Source organism: Hordeum vulgare, chromosome 2H (genome assembly GCF_904849725.1).
Source record: "Hordeum vulgare subsp. vulgare chromosome 2H, MorexV3_pseudomolecules_assembly, whole genome shotgun sequence".
NCBI lineage: Eukaryota > Viridiplantae > Streptophyta > Magnoliopsida > Poales > Poaceae > Hordeum > Hordeum vulgare.
The window spans coordinates 37,822,899-37,841,920 of NC_058519.1; the positions used below are offsets into that span (position 1 = coordinate 37,822,899).

Genomic DNA, 19,022 nt, shown 5'->3' on the forward strand with positions numbered 1-19,022 from the left:
GTGCCCCTCGCAAAAAGAGAGAGAGAGAGAAAATGTGTTTTCTTTCCTTTCCGAGAGGCACGGCCGTGCCTCTCGCGGAAGCAGAACCATGCCTCTCGCGAAAAAAAAGAAAATATATTTTTTCGCATAAAAAATAGAAAACACGTTTTTTTGCAAAAAAAAAAAAAATCCCGTCCATAAATTACGAAAGACTGGTGAAAAAACGGAACACCAAAAAAACCCGAAAAAAGCACTCAAAAAAGTGAAAACGCATGCAAAAAAAATCAAAGAAAACGCTCAGAGCGCGACACGTGACGGCGGTGGGGACGTGCCAGGTGGCGGCACGCGGGAGCAATCGTTGGGAGGTTTCTGAGGGAGCACTCGCCACATTGTCACACACCGAAGCACACAGCTACAGATGGGCCCACATACGCCCAAAGCCTTGAGCAACCACGAGCGAGCATTCGCTGGGAGCTTAACAAAAAGTTTTGGGGATGTACTATCTTTCCCTAATAATAAAGCAAATACGGTTTCTGGTCGTCCGTCTTGAAAATTACCCCTAAAGTTTGCATAAATTACCCACCATGCCACCGGTAAGTAATAGAAAATGTTTCATAAAGCAAAAAATCTTGGAATGGGCCGGCCCATGTAAAAACGTCCTATATTACGCTCTGCATGCTGGGAGAATATCCAACACACCGTATGGGCCGGCCCATGCATAGGCGCCTGCTTTTAGTTTCATTTATTTATTTATTTTCAGTTCCGTTTTATTTTTTTATTTTAAATAATTTAGAACTTCAAATAATCTTTAAATTTTTAATAAACTGAAAATTATAAATCAACACATTTCAAAAATTAAAATGTTTGTGACTTCAAAAACTGCTCGGAGTTTTGTAAAAAATACTCGCATATACAATAAAATGTTTGCAATTTTAGAAAAATATTTGTACAATAAGAAAAGTCCATGATCTCAAATACAATTCCATGTATTAAAAATTATTAAAGGCATTTAACAAAATGCTTTCTAATTCAAAATATGTTAATGCATTTAAAAAATGTCCTAATATTTTAAAAATAGCTAATGCCTGTTTTGATTGTTTCTTTTTTTATTTAAAATTTTCCGTTCCATTTTTGTTTATTTATAATTTAAATAATTTAGAATTACAAAAACTTTTGCATACTAAAAATAGGAATTTTGAATTAAAATGCTGACGAATTTTTATTTTGAATTAAAAATAGGATTTAAAAAAAGTGCCGGATTTTTATATTTTTTTGCAAATTCCAAAACAATGTCCATGAATTTAATAAATATATTACTGATTTATAAAAATGTTTGTTTATTCAAAAAACTTCATGCGTTTCAAAAAATGTTTGTGAATTTAAAATAAAATCCTCCAACATAAAAAATTATGTTCGTCTTTTCTTGAATTGGTCGCCAATTCAAAAGAAAATATTTAAACCCGTTCGAAATATAAAAAATATTCACGATTTTTAGTAAATGTTTGTAAATTGTAAAAAATATTCTTGATTTTAAAATTGTTCCCATATTTGTAAAATTGTTCACGAAAGATCTAATGTATGTAGTTAAACATTAATGCTTCTAAGTCTATGTGACAATATACCTGTGTGAATTTTGAAGAATTAACTGTTGGATGCATCGGATTATTATTATATGTTTTCTAAAAAAAATCTTAAAATTCAGAATAAATCTTTGAGTTACCAAGATTTTTGAAAATGTAAAGATTGTTTCAACTTGTGAATAAATTTAAAAGAAGAAACATTTTCTTGCATTTATGTACAAAATTTTCTAAATCAAGGAATGATATGTGAACATAATGTGTTCATCATCATTGAAGATTATGTTTTTTTTTCTTCCGTGACAACGCACAGGCCATTTTGCTAGTACTGCTTAACAATATATCCATATCCATCGACCTTGCTAAACTTTAGAGAGGCAAACCACATAGCTGATGAGTTAGCTAAACAAAGCTTTAGCACTAGATCTTCTGGTTCTTGGGATTCTTCAGCCTCAGAATTTATTTCCAACCTTCTTGTAAATGACATGTCTATTATATGAGGAATAAAGTTTTCAACCGATTAAAAAGATGAGCCTTCAGAGCGCGGAACCGCTGATACATCTCTTGCGCCTAGCGAGCACGATATGCCAAATCATGGACACACACCAATTCAGACGCACGAGGACCCAATGGACACTGCGCCACTTGGGATAAAAGATGTCGAGATCTCAGAAAAAGATGGCATTCCAGTGAGGAAGTGTAGCAGACAATATACAGGTTATCCACAGGGGAGTCCATAGGATTTGGACAGCGATCTTTCACAGGAGCATAACTACCAAAAAATCAATCACCACGCTACAGCTAACAGCCAAAAAAATGAGATTACATGTGTGTGTGTGCCCTTATTGGCAGAAAGAGAAAAATAATTTCGCATCCAAGACCTTACCAAACAATCTGGACAGCGAGGCGACTCGTTCACATCATCCTTTACCTGTTACATAAAAAAATTGCGAGATCCCGAAACCATCAATCAATCGTGTTCAATGCAATGGACAGATGATGCTGTGTCTGCTCGATCCGGTAAGCCCATGGCAGCACCTCTTCTTCTGTTCAACAGCTGCATGTGGTTTGTCGTGCTAGTTAGTGCACAGTGCAGCTCCTGGGAGCTACAGGCAGCATCCACTCGACGGAAATGGATTCTAGAAAGGAGGCCAGTGGACGTCGCAAACTGTTGTTGATGGTTCTGATTTCAAGTGTGCTACGGATTTACATTGCACTCGTCCATGAATCGATCTTCTCGGGTGAGAAACCTCCTCCAGTACTTCTTGTAGTCCGGTATGCCTAACTCGAGCCAAGGCTTCATATTGCCATTGTAGTGCAATGCTGCAGAGCTCTGTGCAACCTCCGGATCGATTCCATAGTCATATCCAAGTCCAGACAGAGTCGACCTCCCATCAAGGGGGTAGATGAGATTTTGAAAAGATAACAGGCTTAAAGAAAAGGCAGCTTCTCTCAGAGACACCTCGTCTTTTTTCTTGACCTGCAACACAACAACAGCAGAATAAATATTGTCCTAACCATATGAAGCACCATTGTTTGGTATTACACCGAAGTTGCTACAATGATGATACTTGCCCAGCAACAAAAATGAATGCAGCATGCTTCCATGCAAGGAATTGGTAATAAACTGAATTTCACACCACATATAAACTGTCAAACCTTCTTCCATGCCCCTTTTTATGCGAGTTCAGATTTTTTTTTAATATATATACTGTAGCATGAAACCAAATAGATAAGACTTATACCAACCTGTTTAAGGAGCAACAGGTAATTCTCTGTTACTTTATGCTTCCTCCATTTATCCAAATTGATCACATTCACCCCAGACATCCATGCACATGATTTAGGATCATACTTTGTCTTACCCAGGAGATTTCTCACTTGACCCAGTCTTACACCACAAAATTCGACAGCACCATTTACCTTGTCCCCCATGTCAAGTTTCCACAAGAAAGACAGATCACGTTGAACAACCACATCATCATCCAATACAACCACCTTTTTTAGATCCTTGAATATTTCAGGAATAAAGAAATGTGAATGGCTGAACAATGACAAGTACTCTATTCTTGTCTGGTCAGTGGGCCGCTCGGTGCTCCTGATGAGAACACGAAACTCCTCAGACAAATACAGCTCTCGCGTAATAAACTTTGGCAGCTTATCTAAAATCATTTCTTCATAGTTTACGACATGGATAGGTGCCTTTTTGTATGAATTTCTGGCAAACCAGTATTTCATGCCATAGAAGTTTTGAGCATCAGTTAGGATATGAAAAACATTATTTGCTGGCTCCTACAAGAACAATAAGAACATCAGCAATACCCATAGCAGAAGATAACAGCAAACTAATCACTGTAAATATCACCCACATACCTTAGAATTGATAACTGTTGAGTTGATGACAACAGAAGCTGCAAGGACATTCTTAGATAGGATAACATAGTGCCTGTGGTTTGGGGTATTAAACTTGCGAGCGGGATAAAAATCTGAATCCAATGAAGGGGATTTGAAATATTCCAATGTCAACCTCATAGAGAAACAGTGGTGAGTTTTTGGCAATGTCTGAGAACCAAGATTGTAGAGGAATGCACTCTGCTTCATATGAAAATGAGCTTCATCATCGGTCATATCAAGTATCTGCCGAAGCTTCCTGACAACATTGTGGCATTCCACAGTGCATGATTTCGCTCTTGCTATTGTGCGCTCCATCTGCTCTATCTTCTTATTGATACTGAACAAATAGCACGGTTGTCATTTGAATTATCAAAGTAGTAACTCATATATTGAAAACTGGTAAATTATATGCAGGTTGGGTTTCTACTCTTTTACAAATACTAGCACAATGCCCGTGCGTTGCTACGAAACTATAAAATACAAGGAGTTATGTCACTGGCTTAGGAAATTGTCAAAATACATTGGCGCTATGTGGAATTTGCTTGCGGTTAACAAAAATACCACAAAATATCATGCGTCAGGCATTGGAGAATCTTAAGTGACCATGGTCCTTTGCAGACACAATATTTTGTTTGTTGAAACATATGAGAATAAACATTGGTAAGTTGGCTGCACAAGGTCATGGATCAGGTAGGAGGATAAGGTCTATCATCATTTTGGAATTACAATCTGTTCACTCTCTTGTTATGTGATATAAAACTAAAATAACTTGGCTGGGAAAGAAAGAAAAACAAAAACAACAACATTATATTGAGTTGGAGTCGCATTTCTGCATTTTTTTATTTGTGTCTAAGTGTTAGTCTCTCATAAATAGTAGTGTATTATTTATTTGTGTTTGATCCTACATGTGAGTACAAGTACATTTGTTTATTTATGTTCATGGAAGGTTGCTATTCTCAATGTGAAGAGGGGTGCATTTGTTTATTGGTGAAGGTTGTTGGTCCCACATGTGAACTCACCACCAACTCCAACCTTTATAAGTAGGAAAGAAATGCACAAGACACGTATCAGAACCATATCCACTAAGGCACCAAAAGGTACTCCTTCGGTCCTTCCATTTCAAAATATATAAAATATGTTGACTGTCCAAATTTGTGCTTTGACCAAACAATTAGTCGAATAATATGTAGCTCACGTTACACAAAATAGATACCACTATATTCATGTTGAGAAGCACTTTCTTATGATTATGATTTGTAACAACAACAAAATATTGTACGATAAATTTACGGTCAAAGTTCAAATTTAGACAGGTAAATACACACTGTATTTTCAAACCGAGGGAGTAACACTCTAATGTCCGTTTCAATCTGATGTGTGTTTCTAAGATATGGTACCCATAAGCTAGTCATCATAAACTGAAATTTAAGATTTACAAATGGAATGAATGAAGAAAAGACAACAAAAGCTTAACCATTAAAAACGTATTCTTACAAGGATGGTAGATCAGCATCAACAGCAGCTGCACTGAGAACCCTCTCATGGTCTTGTATATTTTGCTTCATTTCCTGAGTAAGTGCCTCCTGTCCTTGAAGTTTGGCAATGCTTGGATAGTATGAGCGGGCCAGGAATAGTTGGTCTTTTAGCCTTTTCACTACTGAATCCTTCATAATTACTTTGTATTCTGTTGACCAGAGGCAGTAGCTCCCAAATTCAAGCTGGCAAGCTTTTAAGTTTTCCACTTCGTCTGCTTTCAGGCCTTTCTTTTGTCTCTTTATATCCTTGCTAACTTCCTGAAAGCAATGCATGTGCATTATAGCAAACCACTGGACTCTGATTGATGCAAAGATGTGTGTGGGTGGGGGGGATAAGAATATTGATCGGAAAATTAAGTACTATATATCCCGAAAGATACTGTGTTGCAGTACATTCAGCATTGTCCTAAGATTAGCTTACCTAAGTACGCTATCACATCAATCCACTAATATGGAACACAATCGTTCAAAATATTGCATTGTGTGACTAAGATCTTTTATGAGATTGAGCAGGCAATCTAATATCTAAAAACTATATACTTGCTGCTACTGCTGTAGAACCCCCGATTTTCATTTTGTTGACTAAACATGTCAGAACATAAAAGAGCTTGAGGGCAGTTCTGAAAATACAGTATATATTTGAATGCAGAAGGCGTACAATTGTTCTTTGAGTTGATCCCTTCACAGCCTTTGGCGGTTCAGTTCTTGGTACCAGAAGAACTGCATATGTCATCAATAACTGAGTCAGATGTAAAGATAAACTAAACAAACAGCTGCACCATACAGGATAAAAGACCGATAAAGAAAGGAGTGCAACCTATAAATAGCTTCCACGTAAAACGAAACAAATAAACAGCTCGTCCAAAGAAAGGGAGGTTGTTCTCGAAACATCAACACTGGTTTGTTTGGAAATATATGGGTAGAATAAATTGCTTCTCGTATCTAACGTAAACTACAAAGAGTGACGTCAAAGAAAACCGAGATAGCACATGCACGTCATAGTCTGTTTGGAAACATTTGGGAAGAATAAATTGCTTCTAGTATGCAAAGTGAGCTAGGAATTTTGAGGGAAGCAAGAGTGGGAGGCCAAAGAAAAATTGAGATAGCACATGCACGCTATAGTCTGTTTTAAAATATTTGGGTAGAATAAATTGCTTCTTCTATGTAAAATAAACTAGGAATTTGAAGGGAAGCAAGAGGTGGAGACCAAAGAAAAATCGAGATAGCACATGCACTGTCTTAGGGCATATCACATTATCAGAAAGCTGGAGATCTTAAGAGCACTGGTTTAAATCATGCCACGCGGTGTATTCGTGATGTACACTTTCCTCTAGTAGACCTCAAAAGGCACAAACAGCAGGTTTTGCTAACAAGTATACCATGTTTCTTTGCAATTGCATAGGCATACTCACATTCAGTAAATGATTAGCAACACTTTCATTGATTCACTCCTATCTCAAAAGCTTAGACAAAAAAAAAATTAACTGGGCACCGGGTTTTTTCTGTTACTATCTGGTACCTTTTGGTTTAGTACTGACAGCCAAAGGGGGGCGATCAATTTGCTTATGCTGCGGCGGCGGCACCCCGCTGCTGCCATTCGAAATCTTCCTGGGTGCATCCTGAGAAGGAAAAAGAAAGTGTGACTTGTCGCAGATGCAAATTTGTCCATTCTTGAAATGCACTGTGAAATACTCCCTCCGTCTCATAATGTAAGACGTTTTTTGACACTAGTGTAGCGCCAAAAAACGTCCTACAATATGGGACGGATGGAGTACTTTCTTATCTTTCTTACCTCGTAAATATGAAACAAGGTGAAAATCAAGTACATTCCCCCTAGTGCTAAATGCTAAGGGTTACAAGCAGAGAAACGGTATCTCCCCAAAGCTAGTAACACGCAACAGACACTACACCCAAAAAAAATCTTGCCATTGCAGATCAGCCATTCCACTGAGCGTCGTATGCTTAACTCCGAGTAGAATCGTCACATAAAGGAGCACAACAAACGAGGATGACCAGACATCACTAGGGTCGCCATCACGGAACCATACAAATCTACAAAAGAGTCGACATCGTGGGTAAAAGGGGTATGGCAGCACAGCCATACCTGTATCGCTCGTTTGACAGGGACTGGATCGACAGCGCCACCGCCACCGCCACCGCCAACACCAATCGGCACCACGGGATCGAATGAATGAAAGACGACCTCCTAAATCCATACACAAACAAAAAAAATCAGCACGAATCCTCGCCCACCGGCCCCGCTCCAGCCGCAATAAAGGCGGAAACAAACAAACAGTGCCACACCTGTCGGCGCCGCTCGTCGGTGGTCACGTAGCCTGCATCGCAAACCAGTGAAAAAAGAGGCGGTTAAGAATCCAGAGAGCCGCGGAGCAATCTGAGGAGGCCCGGGCGCCCAGATCCACCGGGTAGCGCGCGCATTCGCCGAGCCCTCGACCGGAGCGAAAGCGGGGGGGAGAGAGAGAGAGGGCGAGGGGGGGCGAGTACCGGAGGGGGCGCGGTCGAAGAGGAAGGCGAGGGGCACGAGCAGGGAGCAGAGGACGAGCGCGAGCAGCACGAGGCGCGGGCCCCTCCGCCTCTGCGGCGGCGTCGCCTTCATCGGCTCCGGTCCCCGGCGGCGGCGCCTCTACTGGTCATCGCGGTGGGGGTCGGTGCGGGCCAGCGGGAGTGCTTCGAGTTGGACGACGACGCGGTTGCGGGGTGGGGTGGGGTGGGGTGGGGTTGCGGGATTTGATCGGTGCGGCGCGCGTGCGTGCGTGGGGGGGTTGGTTGCGCCAGGCGGGGGGGGAGGGGAGGGGAGGGGAGGGACGAGGGAGTGAAGCGGGTCGGGGACGAGGGCGTGCCAGTGTGGTGCGGGTGGGTGGGCCGCCGAGCGTGCGGCACATGCGCCACATGGGCCTCGTGCCATCGCCTTTGCCAACGAATGTCCGTCCGTCAGCTCCGGTTGAAACGGGTTGTGTGCCTGCCACGCTGCCAGCGAAGGTACCAGGAACCAACTCAATTTTCTCAACAACAAAAAATGGAACCAACTCAATTTTCTCAACAACAAAAAAAAGAACCAACTCAATTCCCTACATTCCTTCAAGAAAAAAAAACTCCATCCCTAAATCTTCTTTAAAAGAAGACTAATAAGGGCCTGTTTGACACTGCTTCACTCCATCAAAATCAGTTCCGCTTCATCAAATCCACTTTAGAGCAGTTTCATATAGAAGTTGCAACCATTTCAAGAGAATGTTTGGCTCTCATTTAGCTCCAGCTTCACGGATGGAAAATTTGGTGAAAATGATCTATTTGATTGGATGAGAGATAAGAAACGAAGGGGTATCCACTTACTGGTGGCAGTGGTGGGTAATTTTCTTCCAACTCCAGCTTCTATAATTTTATGGAGCATCTCCTAGGGAGCTTCACAAAAAACAAGGAGTTAGACCCAAGATTCTAGTTTTTTTTTGCCGAGCGGTATATCGTGGAGCTACCCTGTTTGGCTTACGTTTTCTAGAGCGGAGCTGAATTTTCTGGAACAAAGCAGTCCCAAACAGGCTCTAAATTCCTTAAGGAGAAAAATAAGTTTCCGGAGCCCAAGCTTGCTCGGAAGGCAAGCCCACCAATGTGTCAAATTCGACGTATCAGATCGCCATGGCGCAGGACTCCCAGATGTTGAGTTTTATCTTCAATTCAATCTCAACACGTGTGATGATCCAAGTCGCCCATTGCACCAAGATGGTTGTGTCATGGACCGCAATCAGGGAGATGTTTCTCTCCTAGACGCAAGCCAACGTCATCAATACACGGATCGCCCTCTCCACCATCAAGAAGGGCACGGCAACCATCATAGAGTACATCGGATGCATGAATGTGCTTGGTGTCGAAATGGCTTCGGCAGGAAAGCCACTCGACGATGAGGTCATGGTGTCATATATCCTTGCTAGATTGGACTTCGACTATATGGCGTTTGTCTCTTCCATCTACGCCGCAAGAACCGACCCCATCAAGGTAGTTGAACTCTACTCTCAGCTGCTTAGTTTTGAGAAACAACTTGCTATGTTCGAAGGTGGGAACCACTCCACTCAGACCTCGGCCAACGCTGCATCTCGTGGTCGTGGTGGCTTTGATCGCGGAGGAGGCGGTCATGGTAATGGGGCCGCGGGAACGGAGGTGGCGGCCGCGGCAATGGAGGTCGTGGCAATGGAGGCGGCGGTCGTGGCAATGGTCATGGAGGCATCAATGATCTCCCTGAAGTTGTGTGCCCAATCTGCAAGAAGCCTAACCACATCGCCATCGAGTGTTATCGCCGTTTCGACATCTCCTTCACCGTAAATGAGAAGAGTGCAGGTCCGGCCACCACTTCATCCTATGGAGTGGACACAAATTGGTACCTTGATATAGGGGCTACGGATCACATCACTAGTGAGCTTGACAAGTTGACCGTCCGCAACAAGTACAACGGAATGATCAAGTTCACGCTGCAAACAAAGAAGCTATGAAAATTAGCCATATTGGTCAATCTATACTATTTGTACTCCCGCTCGTGATCTCCATCTCAAAGGTATCTTGCATGTTCCTAATGCCACCAAAAATCCGATTTCTGCTCATCGTCTATCCATCGATAATCATACCTTTCTTGAAGTTTATCCGTATCACTTTTTGTCAAGGGACAGGGAACGAGGACAACCCTTCTCCAAGGCAGGTGTAGACGTGGTCACTATCCCCTATCATCAGCTCCACTGAGTTCAAGAAAGCGGGCTTTTGGTGTCAATAAGCTACCTGCTTAAAGGTGGCATAGCAAGCTAGGACATCCTTCATCTACCATAGTTCATCATGTCCTTAGCCACAATAATATTCCTTTTTCGAGTAGTGAGTTGAATAAAAAGGGTGTGTGTGATGCTTGTCAAAAGGGCAAGAGTCATCAACTTCCCTACCCTATTTCAAATAGTTTGTCCAATGCTCCTTTAGAGTAAATTTTCTCCAGTGTATGGGGGTATGTCCATGATTCTATCAATAGAAAGAAATATTATGTGAGTTTCATTGATGATTATAGTAAATTCACATGGATTTATAATCTCAAACACAAATCTGAAGTTTTCAGAGTCTTTCATGAATTCCAAACTCTTGTCGAAAGATTTTTTTTATCGCAAAATTATCACTATGCAAACAGTCCTCTTTTCGTAAACTAGGAATTATTCATCATGTTTCTTGCCCTCATGCCCATCAAAAAAATGGGTCGGAAGAAAGAAAACGTCGATGCATCGTTGATATTGGTCTATCTATTTTAGCTCATGCTTTTATGCCCTTAAAATTCTGGGATGAAGCCTTTCTTGCTGCCACATATTTGATAAATCAGACCCCTAGCAAAGTGATAAATTTTGAGACTCCATTAGCACGTTGTTTTCATGATCAACCCATTTATCATTCTCTTCAAGTTCTTGGGTGTGCATGTTGGCATAATCTTCGCCCTTAAAATTCTAGAAAACTAGAATTTCGATCCAAGCAATGTGTGTTTCTTGGTTATATTAACCTTCACAAAGGCTTTAAGTGCTTGGATGTTGCTGTTGGTCAAGTATATATCTCCAGTAATGTAATTTTTTATGAGGTTGTTTTCCCTTTTCATCTCTCAATCCAAATGCCAATGCCCTCCTTAGATCTGAAGTCCTTCTACTCCCGGAAAATCATCCTGTTGACCACGAGGGATAAGATCAAGTAGTTGATCAACATGCTAATTTTCATGTTAATATTGGCACTAATTATGAAGGAAATATAGGAATTGTGCATGATTTTATGCAGCCAGAACAAGACAGTGCGGGTGTAGAACACGGAGTGGGATCAAGGTGCTGCGACGCGTGATCCCGAGGAAGATCTAGCAGGCGGAGGCGAATCTGTAGGTGGATATGCCTCGACCCCGCATGTTCCAGGCTACTCCCGACGCGTGGCCAACACGGGCCCAGGATGCCAACCTTTCCGACTTGCCTCCCGTGAATGGACAAGTGGCTCAGGTGGAGCCGCACATGCTGCGCAACATCGAAGCCGACGCACCTTCCTCCACTATGTAGCAAGTGGGCCCCTCAGGCGCCAGCCACACGGAGGTAGGATCTGACGCGGGATCCGTGCCTGACACCGATGTGGGTTCTCGAGCGGCGGTTGATCATGCGCCTTTAACAAGATCTTCTATGTGGGCTCCTTCAGCGGATCAGTTTGTGCCACCATAGAGAACTCGACCTCAACATGGTATTTTGAAACCAAAGTTCGTACTGATGGCACTGTCAGGTATAACAAACTTCGTTTGAAGGGCCGTTTGGAGGGTTGGTGATCACGGGTGAACCCAATAATTTGGATGAGGCCTTGAGTGATAATAATTGGAAAATGGATATGAATTAGAAGTATTGCGCTCTCTTAGAAATAAAACTTGGCACTTAGTTCCTCCATCTAAAAACAAAAATGTTATTGATTTTAGATGGGTATAGAAAATTAAAATAAAGGCAGATGGTCATATAGAAAAATACAAGGCAAGATTGGTAGCCAAAGGGTTTAAACAACTATATGGTATAGATTACTAGGACACTTTTAGTCCTGTTATTAAAGCAACTATTGTCAAGCTTGTTCTCTCCATTGTAGTTTCAAATGGTGGAGTCTTCGATAATGCGTCTCTTTATGATGTTCTAGAGGAAGAAGTGTACATGAAACAACCACTTGGCTATGAGGTAAAAGGAAAATCATATTATATTTGTAAGCTTGATAAAGCTTTGTATGGTCTAAAACGGGCACCTCGATCATGGTACTCTAGGTTAAGTGATAAACTTCAAGCCCTTGGTTTTCGGCCATCAAAAGGAGACACTTCCTTATTATTTTATAGGAAGGGCAAGATCACCATTTTTATGTTGGTTTACACTCATGATACTATTGTGGCTAGTACATCACAAGATGCAACTAAGACATTGTTAGGAGATTTGAAGAAAGACTTTGCTGTTAAAGATCTAGGTGATCTGCATTACTTCTTGGGAATTGAGGTTAAGAAGGCGAGGGATGGTATACTTTTGACTCGGGAAAAATATGTCTCGGGTATACTCAAACGTGCAGGTATGACAAACTGTAAAGTTTCAAATATGCCTCTCTCTCTCTCTACATTAGAAAAGCCGTCAAGAGAAGGAGAACTCTTGGGAGATGAGGAGTCTACAAGATACAAGAGCATGGTAGGTGCTTTGTAGTACTTGACTCTCACAAGACCCGCTATATGATTTCCTATCAACAAAGTATGTTAGTTTTTGCATTCTCCTGCTTCCCAACACGTGACAACAGTTAAAACAAAATTGAGATATCTTAGAGGTACCATGAGTACATGCCTAAAGTTCACCAAGTCATCCTCAAATCTTGTCAGTGCCTTCTCAGATGCTGATTGGACAGGATGTCCTTGTGACACAAGATCAAAAGGAAGTTATTGTGTTTTCTTTGGTCCAAATTTAATCTCCTTGAGTGCACGTAAGCAAGACACTATGTCAAGGTCAAGTGTTGAAGCTGAGTACAAATCCTTAGATGATGCCACTGCACAAATCATATGTGTTCAAACTCTTCTAAGCAAATTTGGTGTCAGTCATTCTCCAGTTGCTTATTTTTGGTGTGACAACATTGGTGCCACATACCTGTCACAAAATCCAGTTTGTGATGCAAAGACCAAACACATAGAGGTTGACTATCATTTTGTTCGTGAAAGAGTTGCCAAGAGACTACTTGATATTCGGTTTATTCCCACAGATGATCAAGTTGCAGATGGTTTTACCAAGGCTTTATCATGGTAAAAATTGGAAGACTTCAAGAGAAATCTCAACTTGGTGAAGATATGATTGAGGGAGCATGTTAGAAAGTATGTATTGTAGGTATATACGATGATATATAAACCATTAATACCTAGTTAGCGGGTCCGATTTTGTTGCGTGTGTTTGTTGTAATCTGGTAGCTTAGGTTGTTAGGATTCATCCTCGTGTTTGTTGTAATCTGGTAGCTTAGGTTGTTAGGATTCATCCTCGTGTTTGTTGTAATCTGGTAGATTAGGTTGTTAGGATTCATCCTCGTATTTGTTGTAATCTGGTAGCTTAGGTTGTGAGGATTCATCCTCGTGTTTGTTGTAATATGGTATATTAGGTTGTTAGGATTCATCCTCGTGTTTGTTGTAATCTGGTAGCTTAGGTTGTTAGGATTCATCCTTGTGTTTGTTGTAATCTGGTAGCTTAGGTTGTTAGGATTCATCCTCGTGTTTTTTGTAATCTGGTAGCTTAGGTTGTTAGGATTCATCCTCGTCTCTATATAGACTTTACATGAGGATCAATCCATGTAACGGCCAACTGCCAAATCTTGTATCCATCATCGATCTATTTAACACGCAACGCGTCCGTATCAGAGGCATACACTTCCACCTAATCTTTCAATTTTTTACCTCATGCACCGACATCGCATATCCAAATATGTCATGGACTTCCAGGTTCTTCGTATTCCCTGGTTGCGGACAGCCAGACTCGACAATGACTGGAAACAATGGTGTTTCTATGTGTTACCCGTGGGGTCAGCTGACCCCACAACTTTTGACAAAAACAACCTAAGAACACTGCGCATTTACTGTATATTGTGAAGAAAAAAATCCAAAAAAATAGCAATGACCCAACATATTATGGCCTTGACCGGTGGCGCCTGCTTGTCATGCTTGACCTCATTATAAACGTGCTAGCACCGTTGTAGTACCTCCAACAATTGTACTTAATTAAGGTCAACAGGTACGTGCCCAGGAGACACTCTGGCCCTGTGAGTGTGTTTGACAGCTTGAGGGATTGGGAATAGGAGTTTATCAGAGGGAGTTTGTGAAGGGATTAGACTTGGAAAGTAGATTATTAGTCCCAATCCCATGTTTGGTGTGTGGTGGGAGTTAGTAGTGGGAATTTAAGAGAGAATTTACTGTCCCTATTTAATTGTTGGGATTAGGTAGAGGAATAAACAAGTTTCAACATGAAATGCCTCCCCTCACGGACGTGTCAACTAACAAAACGTTTTTTTCTCCATCAATTCCCAAACCCCAGTTAAGTTACCAGGGATCCCTCGGGAAAGAGATTCGAAGGAGTTGGACATGTTAATTCCTCTTCCCCTTCCCTCCTTAATTCTCATGTCTCTGAATCAATCAATCAACCAAACACGATGTGTGTTCGGTACCTTAGGCTGACCATAGTGGAGAGTATCATATAATAGTATCATGCATATAATAGTATTGTATGATACTATCTTCATAATGCATAGTATCTCTACTATTAAAGCAGGATGTGTCGTCGTGATGGTTCAACCAGAGCGATGGTTCGACCTCTCGATCCCACCTCTCCACTTCCTCCCGCTAGCATTTTCACCGATTTTTTTCATCCCTTCATAAACCAGACGATTAAATAACCACACCAAACGGTTCAATAAAAAAAACCGTTCGTTCCCACGTGTGATCGCCCTCCCACGCACTGCCTCTCCCATCCAAACCCGTCAAAACGCAAAAAAAAGACACACAACCCACAAACGCACCTGCTTCCCCAAGCTCTCATGACCCCCCCCCCCCGACGGGAACCCTAGCCGCCGCCACGCGCAGCCACCGTCGGCGCCGCCTCCCCTCCTTTCCCCTTCTCCCGCCGGCGACGAGCCCCTAGCTAGCTAGCTCGGACCAGTCCGACTGCGAGAGGCCACCGATGGCATGGCTGCGTGCAATGCGAGCGCTCTACTCGGATCTGTCTGAATCCTGTCGCACACCCGTCCCGCTCGCCGTGGCTGCTGATCGCGCCACGTCCGAATCTTGACGCACCCAAGGCCGCCGGCAGGGAGGGATGTGGAGGCTCCTCGAGTCCGGTGGCGTTTCTTGTCCGGCCGCCGGCGGGGAGGCGGAGGGTGGGGGGCGGTAAGACTTGCGTGTCTTGGCCTCGCCTCGATTCGAGGATGTCGGGTTCTTCACCGGCCACCGGACGAGGGGGAGGAGGGGCGGCAGGCCCGTTCCGGGGGAGGGAGAGGAGCGGAGGCAGGCCCATTCCGGGGGGAGGAAGAGGAGGGGCGGTCGCAGTTCTTGGCGTCCTGCCGCCGGCGTTCTTGCGTTCTTGTCCTGCCGCCGGGGGATGGAGGAGAGGCGTCGGGTTCTTGATTTTGGGGGGATAGGGGCCGGGTGGTCCCACTTCTCTCCTGTCTTGCTGCCGGGGGGCGCTGTTGATTCAGGCTTGCAAAGCTGCGATTTCTTGATGACTATTCTTGTTTTTCACCCGCAGGTTGTTCCACGCGAGTCTTGTTTTAATCAGTTTCCACGCACTTGATATGTACAGTAGCTAATTGAGTAATTGGATTTGCTCTTGTTGAGGAGGAGGAGGAGGAGGAAGCGAGGTGTCGAGTTGCTTGTGGTCGGGCGGCGAGCGGAGAGCCGCGAGTTGCCGCTGACGGACGGCATATCGGACTGGACATTTATGGAAGCCAGTAGGTTTAGTATTTTTATTTTTGTTCCTATTCCAGGCAAAGGAAGCAGCTAGTAGATTACATTATTGGTTGTCCAATACTTCTGCAGTGTTGTGCCTTCTACAGAAGAATCTACGGTCAAACGGATTTTTTGGTACACCATCTCGCCGCTCTGCTGGAGGGCTAGGTGGGAAGTTAGCCCAAGTAAGGAACTGGGCTTGCCAGTCATTTTTGCTCTGAAAGCTATTTAGTATATGCTTTCGTAAATTACACATGGAAACATAGATATCAAGTGTTGCATAACCACAGCCATAAATATTGTAAATGCTAGCACTACTAAACTAGCCAATCTTTGTAGTTTTTCTTGCAAATCTCTGTAGAATAGAATAACAATGTTTTTTCCCTGACACTGAGATTGCTTCAATAGCTTGCAGGGCGTGGTGATACTGCACAAGTGGATGCTAGGTATCCAGCCATACTATTCAAACAGCAGCTAACAACATGTGTCGAAAAGATCTTTGGGCAGCTAAGGGATAATCTAAAAAAAGGGAATATCACCTCTTCTTAGTCTTTGCTTTGTGATTTGGTTACAGACAACATTGTACAACGAGATCATTTTTTATCCTTTGGAAAATTGCATGTCAGGCTCCAAAATCAACACGGCCTGGAAAAGCTCCCAAAGCACCAGGGGTTGGTGCTCAATAGCCATCGAACTCCCATTGGGACAACATTGTCAGTTTTCTAAATTTGCTTATGGATACTCTGCGTGAAAATCATGTAAGCCTTTCATTTAACTCCTCTTATTTTGGCACAACTCTCCACTAGAAAGGATTTGATAGCTTTATCCAAGTGATTCTACTAACCTTATATGTTTGTGCTGCAGGTGCCATCGTTCTTTATACGTAAGCTGATCACTCAGTTATTCTCCTTCGTCAATATACAACTTTTCAACAGGTAGTTCCTTCTATTAGAATTTGAGTACTTGGTATCTATGTCTTAATAATATGCAAGCAACACTCATGATAACCCCTAAGATTAGTTGACAAACAATAGAACTCTTCAACGAATGGTAAAATATTGTTCCTTTTATTTACAAACAGATCACTGTAGCTGTAATTCTGGGTTGAGGAAAAGGTCTATATGTAACGGAACAAAATAGGATTTTTTGGGTTAAAAAATTGTAGGTAACGGTACAAGTTTAATAGATTTATACATGGGTTAAGCAAGCATACGACCTCCATAACCTTTCGATAACGCATGGCTTCAAGTAATCAAATACAAATAAGCAGTTGTGCGCAAGTGCTCTGTCCAAATCAGACCCAAAAAACTACTCTTGGGGTTGAAAGTCATTGCTAATACCATTTTAATGACTTGGCATGCCAAGTCATTGCTAGCATAGGATAATTTAGATTCCCTTTTTTTTTCCTTTTGCTCTTATCATACATAAGTTATTCTGTGTAGTTTAATCCCCGTGCGTTGCCACGGGAAACAAAGCCAACAAAGTCGTGAATGTCAAAGTATTAAATGTCGGTTGTTTTTCTCATATACTCTCACTCTGTTTCTACACAAATGATTGGTTCACGGTTGCCATGCTGCATTTAGCGTATGACGGATGCATGACTTATTTCTGCAGTATTTCTCTATGTTGCCATGCTGCATTTAGCGTATGACGGATGCATGATACTTGATGGATGCATGACTACCTGATATTTCTGCAGTATGACGGATGCATGACTTCTGTTGGGGCATAGTTTATGCCTAAGTAATTTTGGTGATTGATGACAGTACCGTACAGGACTAACCGTGTGTGTCAAAGTTTCAGGTAACACTCGTCAACGGCACAAGACGACACGTCTCCTCTCTTCCGGAACGGAAGCACGGTGCTCCCTACGATTCTCTTTATTTGAGTCATAGGAAAGCCGTACTATTAAGAGGGGATCCGTAGTGGAAAGGTTTGGGTGGAATCTATCTTTACACACGCACACTTCACATTCTCCCTTTCCTTATCTTTTGGAGCGGCCCTCGCCTATTCGTCTCGTTTATCTCTGCAAAATGGTCCCCAGCGGTAGTACCACTGGTTCCAGCGGTAGTACCGCTGGACTGCCAGCAGTAGTACCGCCCCTGGCAGCGGTAGTACCGCTCTAGGTGTTTTGTTCCACCTACCTAGCGGTAGTTTGTGGACGGATCCTTTTGCGAAGACTTTCCCGGCGGTAGTAGTGCTTGTGCACTACCAAGGGGCCGGCGGTAGTACCGCTGGTGTCAGCGGTAGTACCGCTGGAGGCTCAGCGGTAGTACCGCTGCAGCCAGCGGTAGTACCGCCAGGCAGCGGTAGTACCGCTCCGGCCCAGCGGTAGTACCGCTGGTACTCGGGCAGAGAGTGGGAAAACGGTCTGATTTCCCCCCCCCCACTATATAAAGGGTTCTTCTAGCTGAGGAACCCTATCTTTGACCTCTCTAAGCTCCATTGTTGCTCCACAAGCTCTAAAGTGCCCGATCTCTCTCCCTAGCCAATCAAACTTGTTGATTCTTTAGGGATTGGTTGAGAAGGCCTAGATCCACACTTCCACCAAGAGAAAAGTTGATTCCCCCACCAATCCCTTGCGGATCTTGTTACTCTTGGGTGTTTGAGCATCCTAGACGGTTGAGGTCACCTCGAAGCCATATTCCATTGTGGTGAAGCTTCGTGGTTTAGTTGGGAGCCTCCAAGCTTTGTGTGGAGTTGCCCCAACCTTGTTTGTAAAGGTTCGGTCGCCGCCTTCAAGGGCACCTATAGTGGAATCACGGTACCTTGCATCGTGCGAGGGCGTGAGGAGAATACGGTGGCCTTAGTGGCTTTTTGGGGAGCATTGTGCCTCCACACCGCTCCAACGGAGACGTACTTCCTGTCAAAGGGAAGGAACTTCGGTAACACATCCTCGTCTCCATCGGTTCCACTTGTGGTTATCTCTAACCTTTACTTTGTATTTGCTTATGCTTGTGACTATATCTTACTTGTCTTAATAGCTCTAGTTGTTAGCTTCTATAGGGTTCACCTCTTTGTCATATTATTTGTGAACCCGTATAGTGTTTACCTTAACTT

General features: G+C 42.9%; 1 protein-coding gene, 1 non-coding gene and 1 pseudogene across 2 annotated transcripts; 2 read left to right on the plus strand and 1 right to left on the minus strand.

Annotated features, from left to right (window-relative positions):
- Positions 1-2,216: 2,216 nt before the first annotated feature.
- LOC123424694 (probable galacturonosyltransferase 7) lies at positions 2,217-8,281 on the minus strand. Its single transcript, XM_045108359.1, has 9 exons — positions 7,991-8,281; positions 7,790-7,821; positions 7,590-7,691; positions 7,005-7,104; positions 6,144-6,205; positions 5,445-5,743; positions 3,930-4,287; positions 3,306-3,848; positions 2,217-3,036 (listed from the first exon to the last, which is right to left on the minus strand). The coding sequence occupies exons 1-9, from the start codon at positions 8,100-8,102 to the stop codon at positions 2,755-2,757; spliced, it is 1,890 nt and encodes a 629-aa protein (XP_044964294.1). The 5' UTR covers positions 8,103-8,281; the 3' UTR covers positions 2,217-2,754.
- A 1,089-nt stretch (positions 8,282-9,370) lies between these two features.
- Positions 9,371-17,053, plus strand: LOC123425241 (annotated as a pseudogene).
- Positions 9,389-9,530, plus strand: LOC123433733. The gene has a single exon (XR_006625060.1). It is a non-coding gene; the product is annotated as a small nucleolar RNA Z247 (small nucleolar RNA).
- Positions 17,054-19,022: the final 1,969 nt, after the last annotated feature.

Bases quoted from the DNA above. Each gene is read 5' to 3' on its own strand.
- LOC123424694 (XM_045108359.1), bottom strand. From the start codon at position 8,102: ATGAAGGCGACGCCGCCGCAGAGGCGGAGGGGCCCGCGCCTCGTGCTG. The intron at 7,692-7,789 runs GTGTGGCACTGT...GTATGGATTTAG, and splicing joins CCGACGAGCGGCGCCGACAG to GAGGTCGTCTTTCATTCATT. The intron at 4,288-5,444 runs GTAAGAATACGT...CTATTTGTTCAG, and splicing joins GATGCTGATCTACCATCCTT to TATCAATAAGAAGATAGAGC.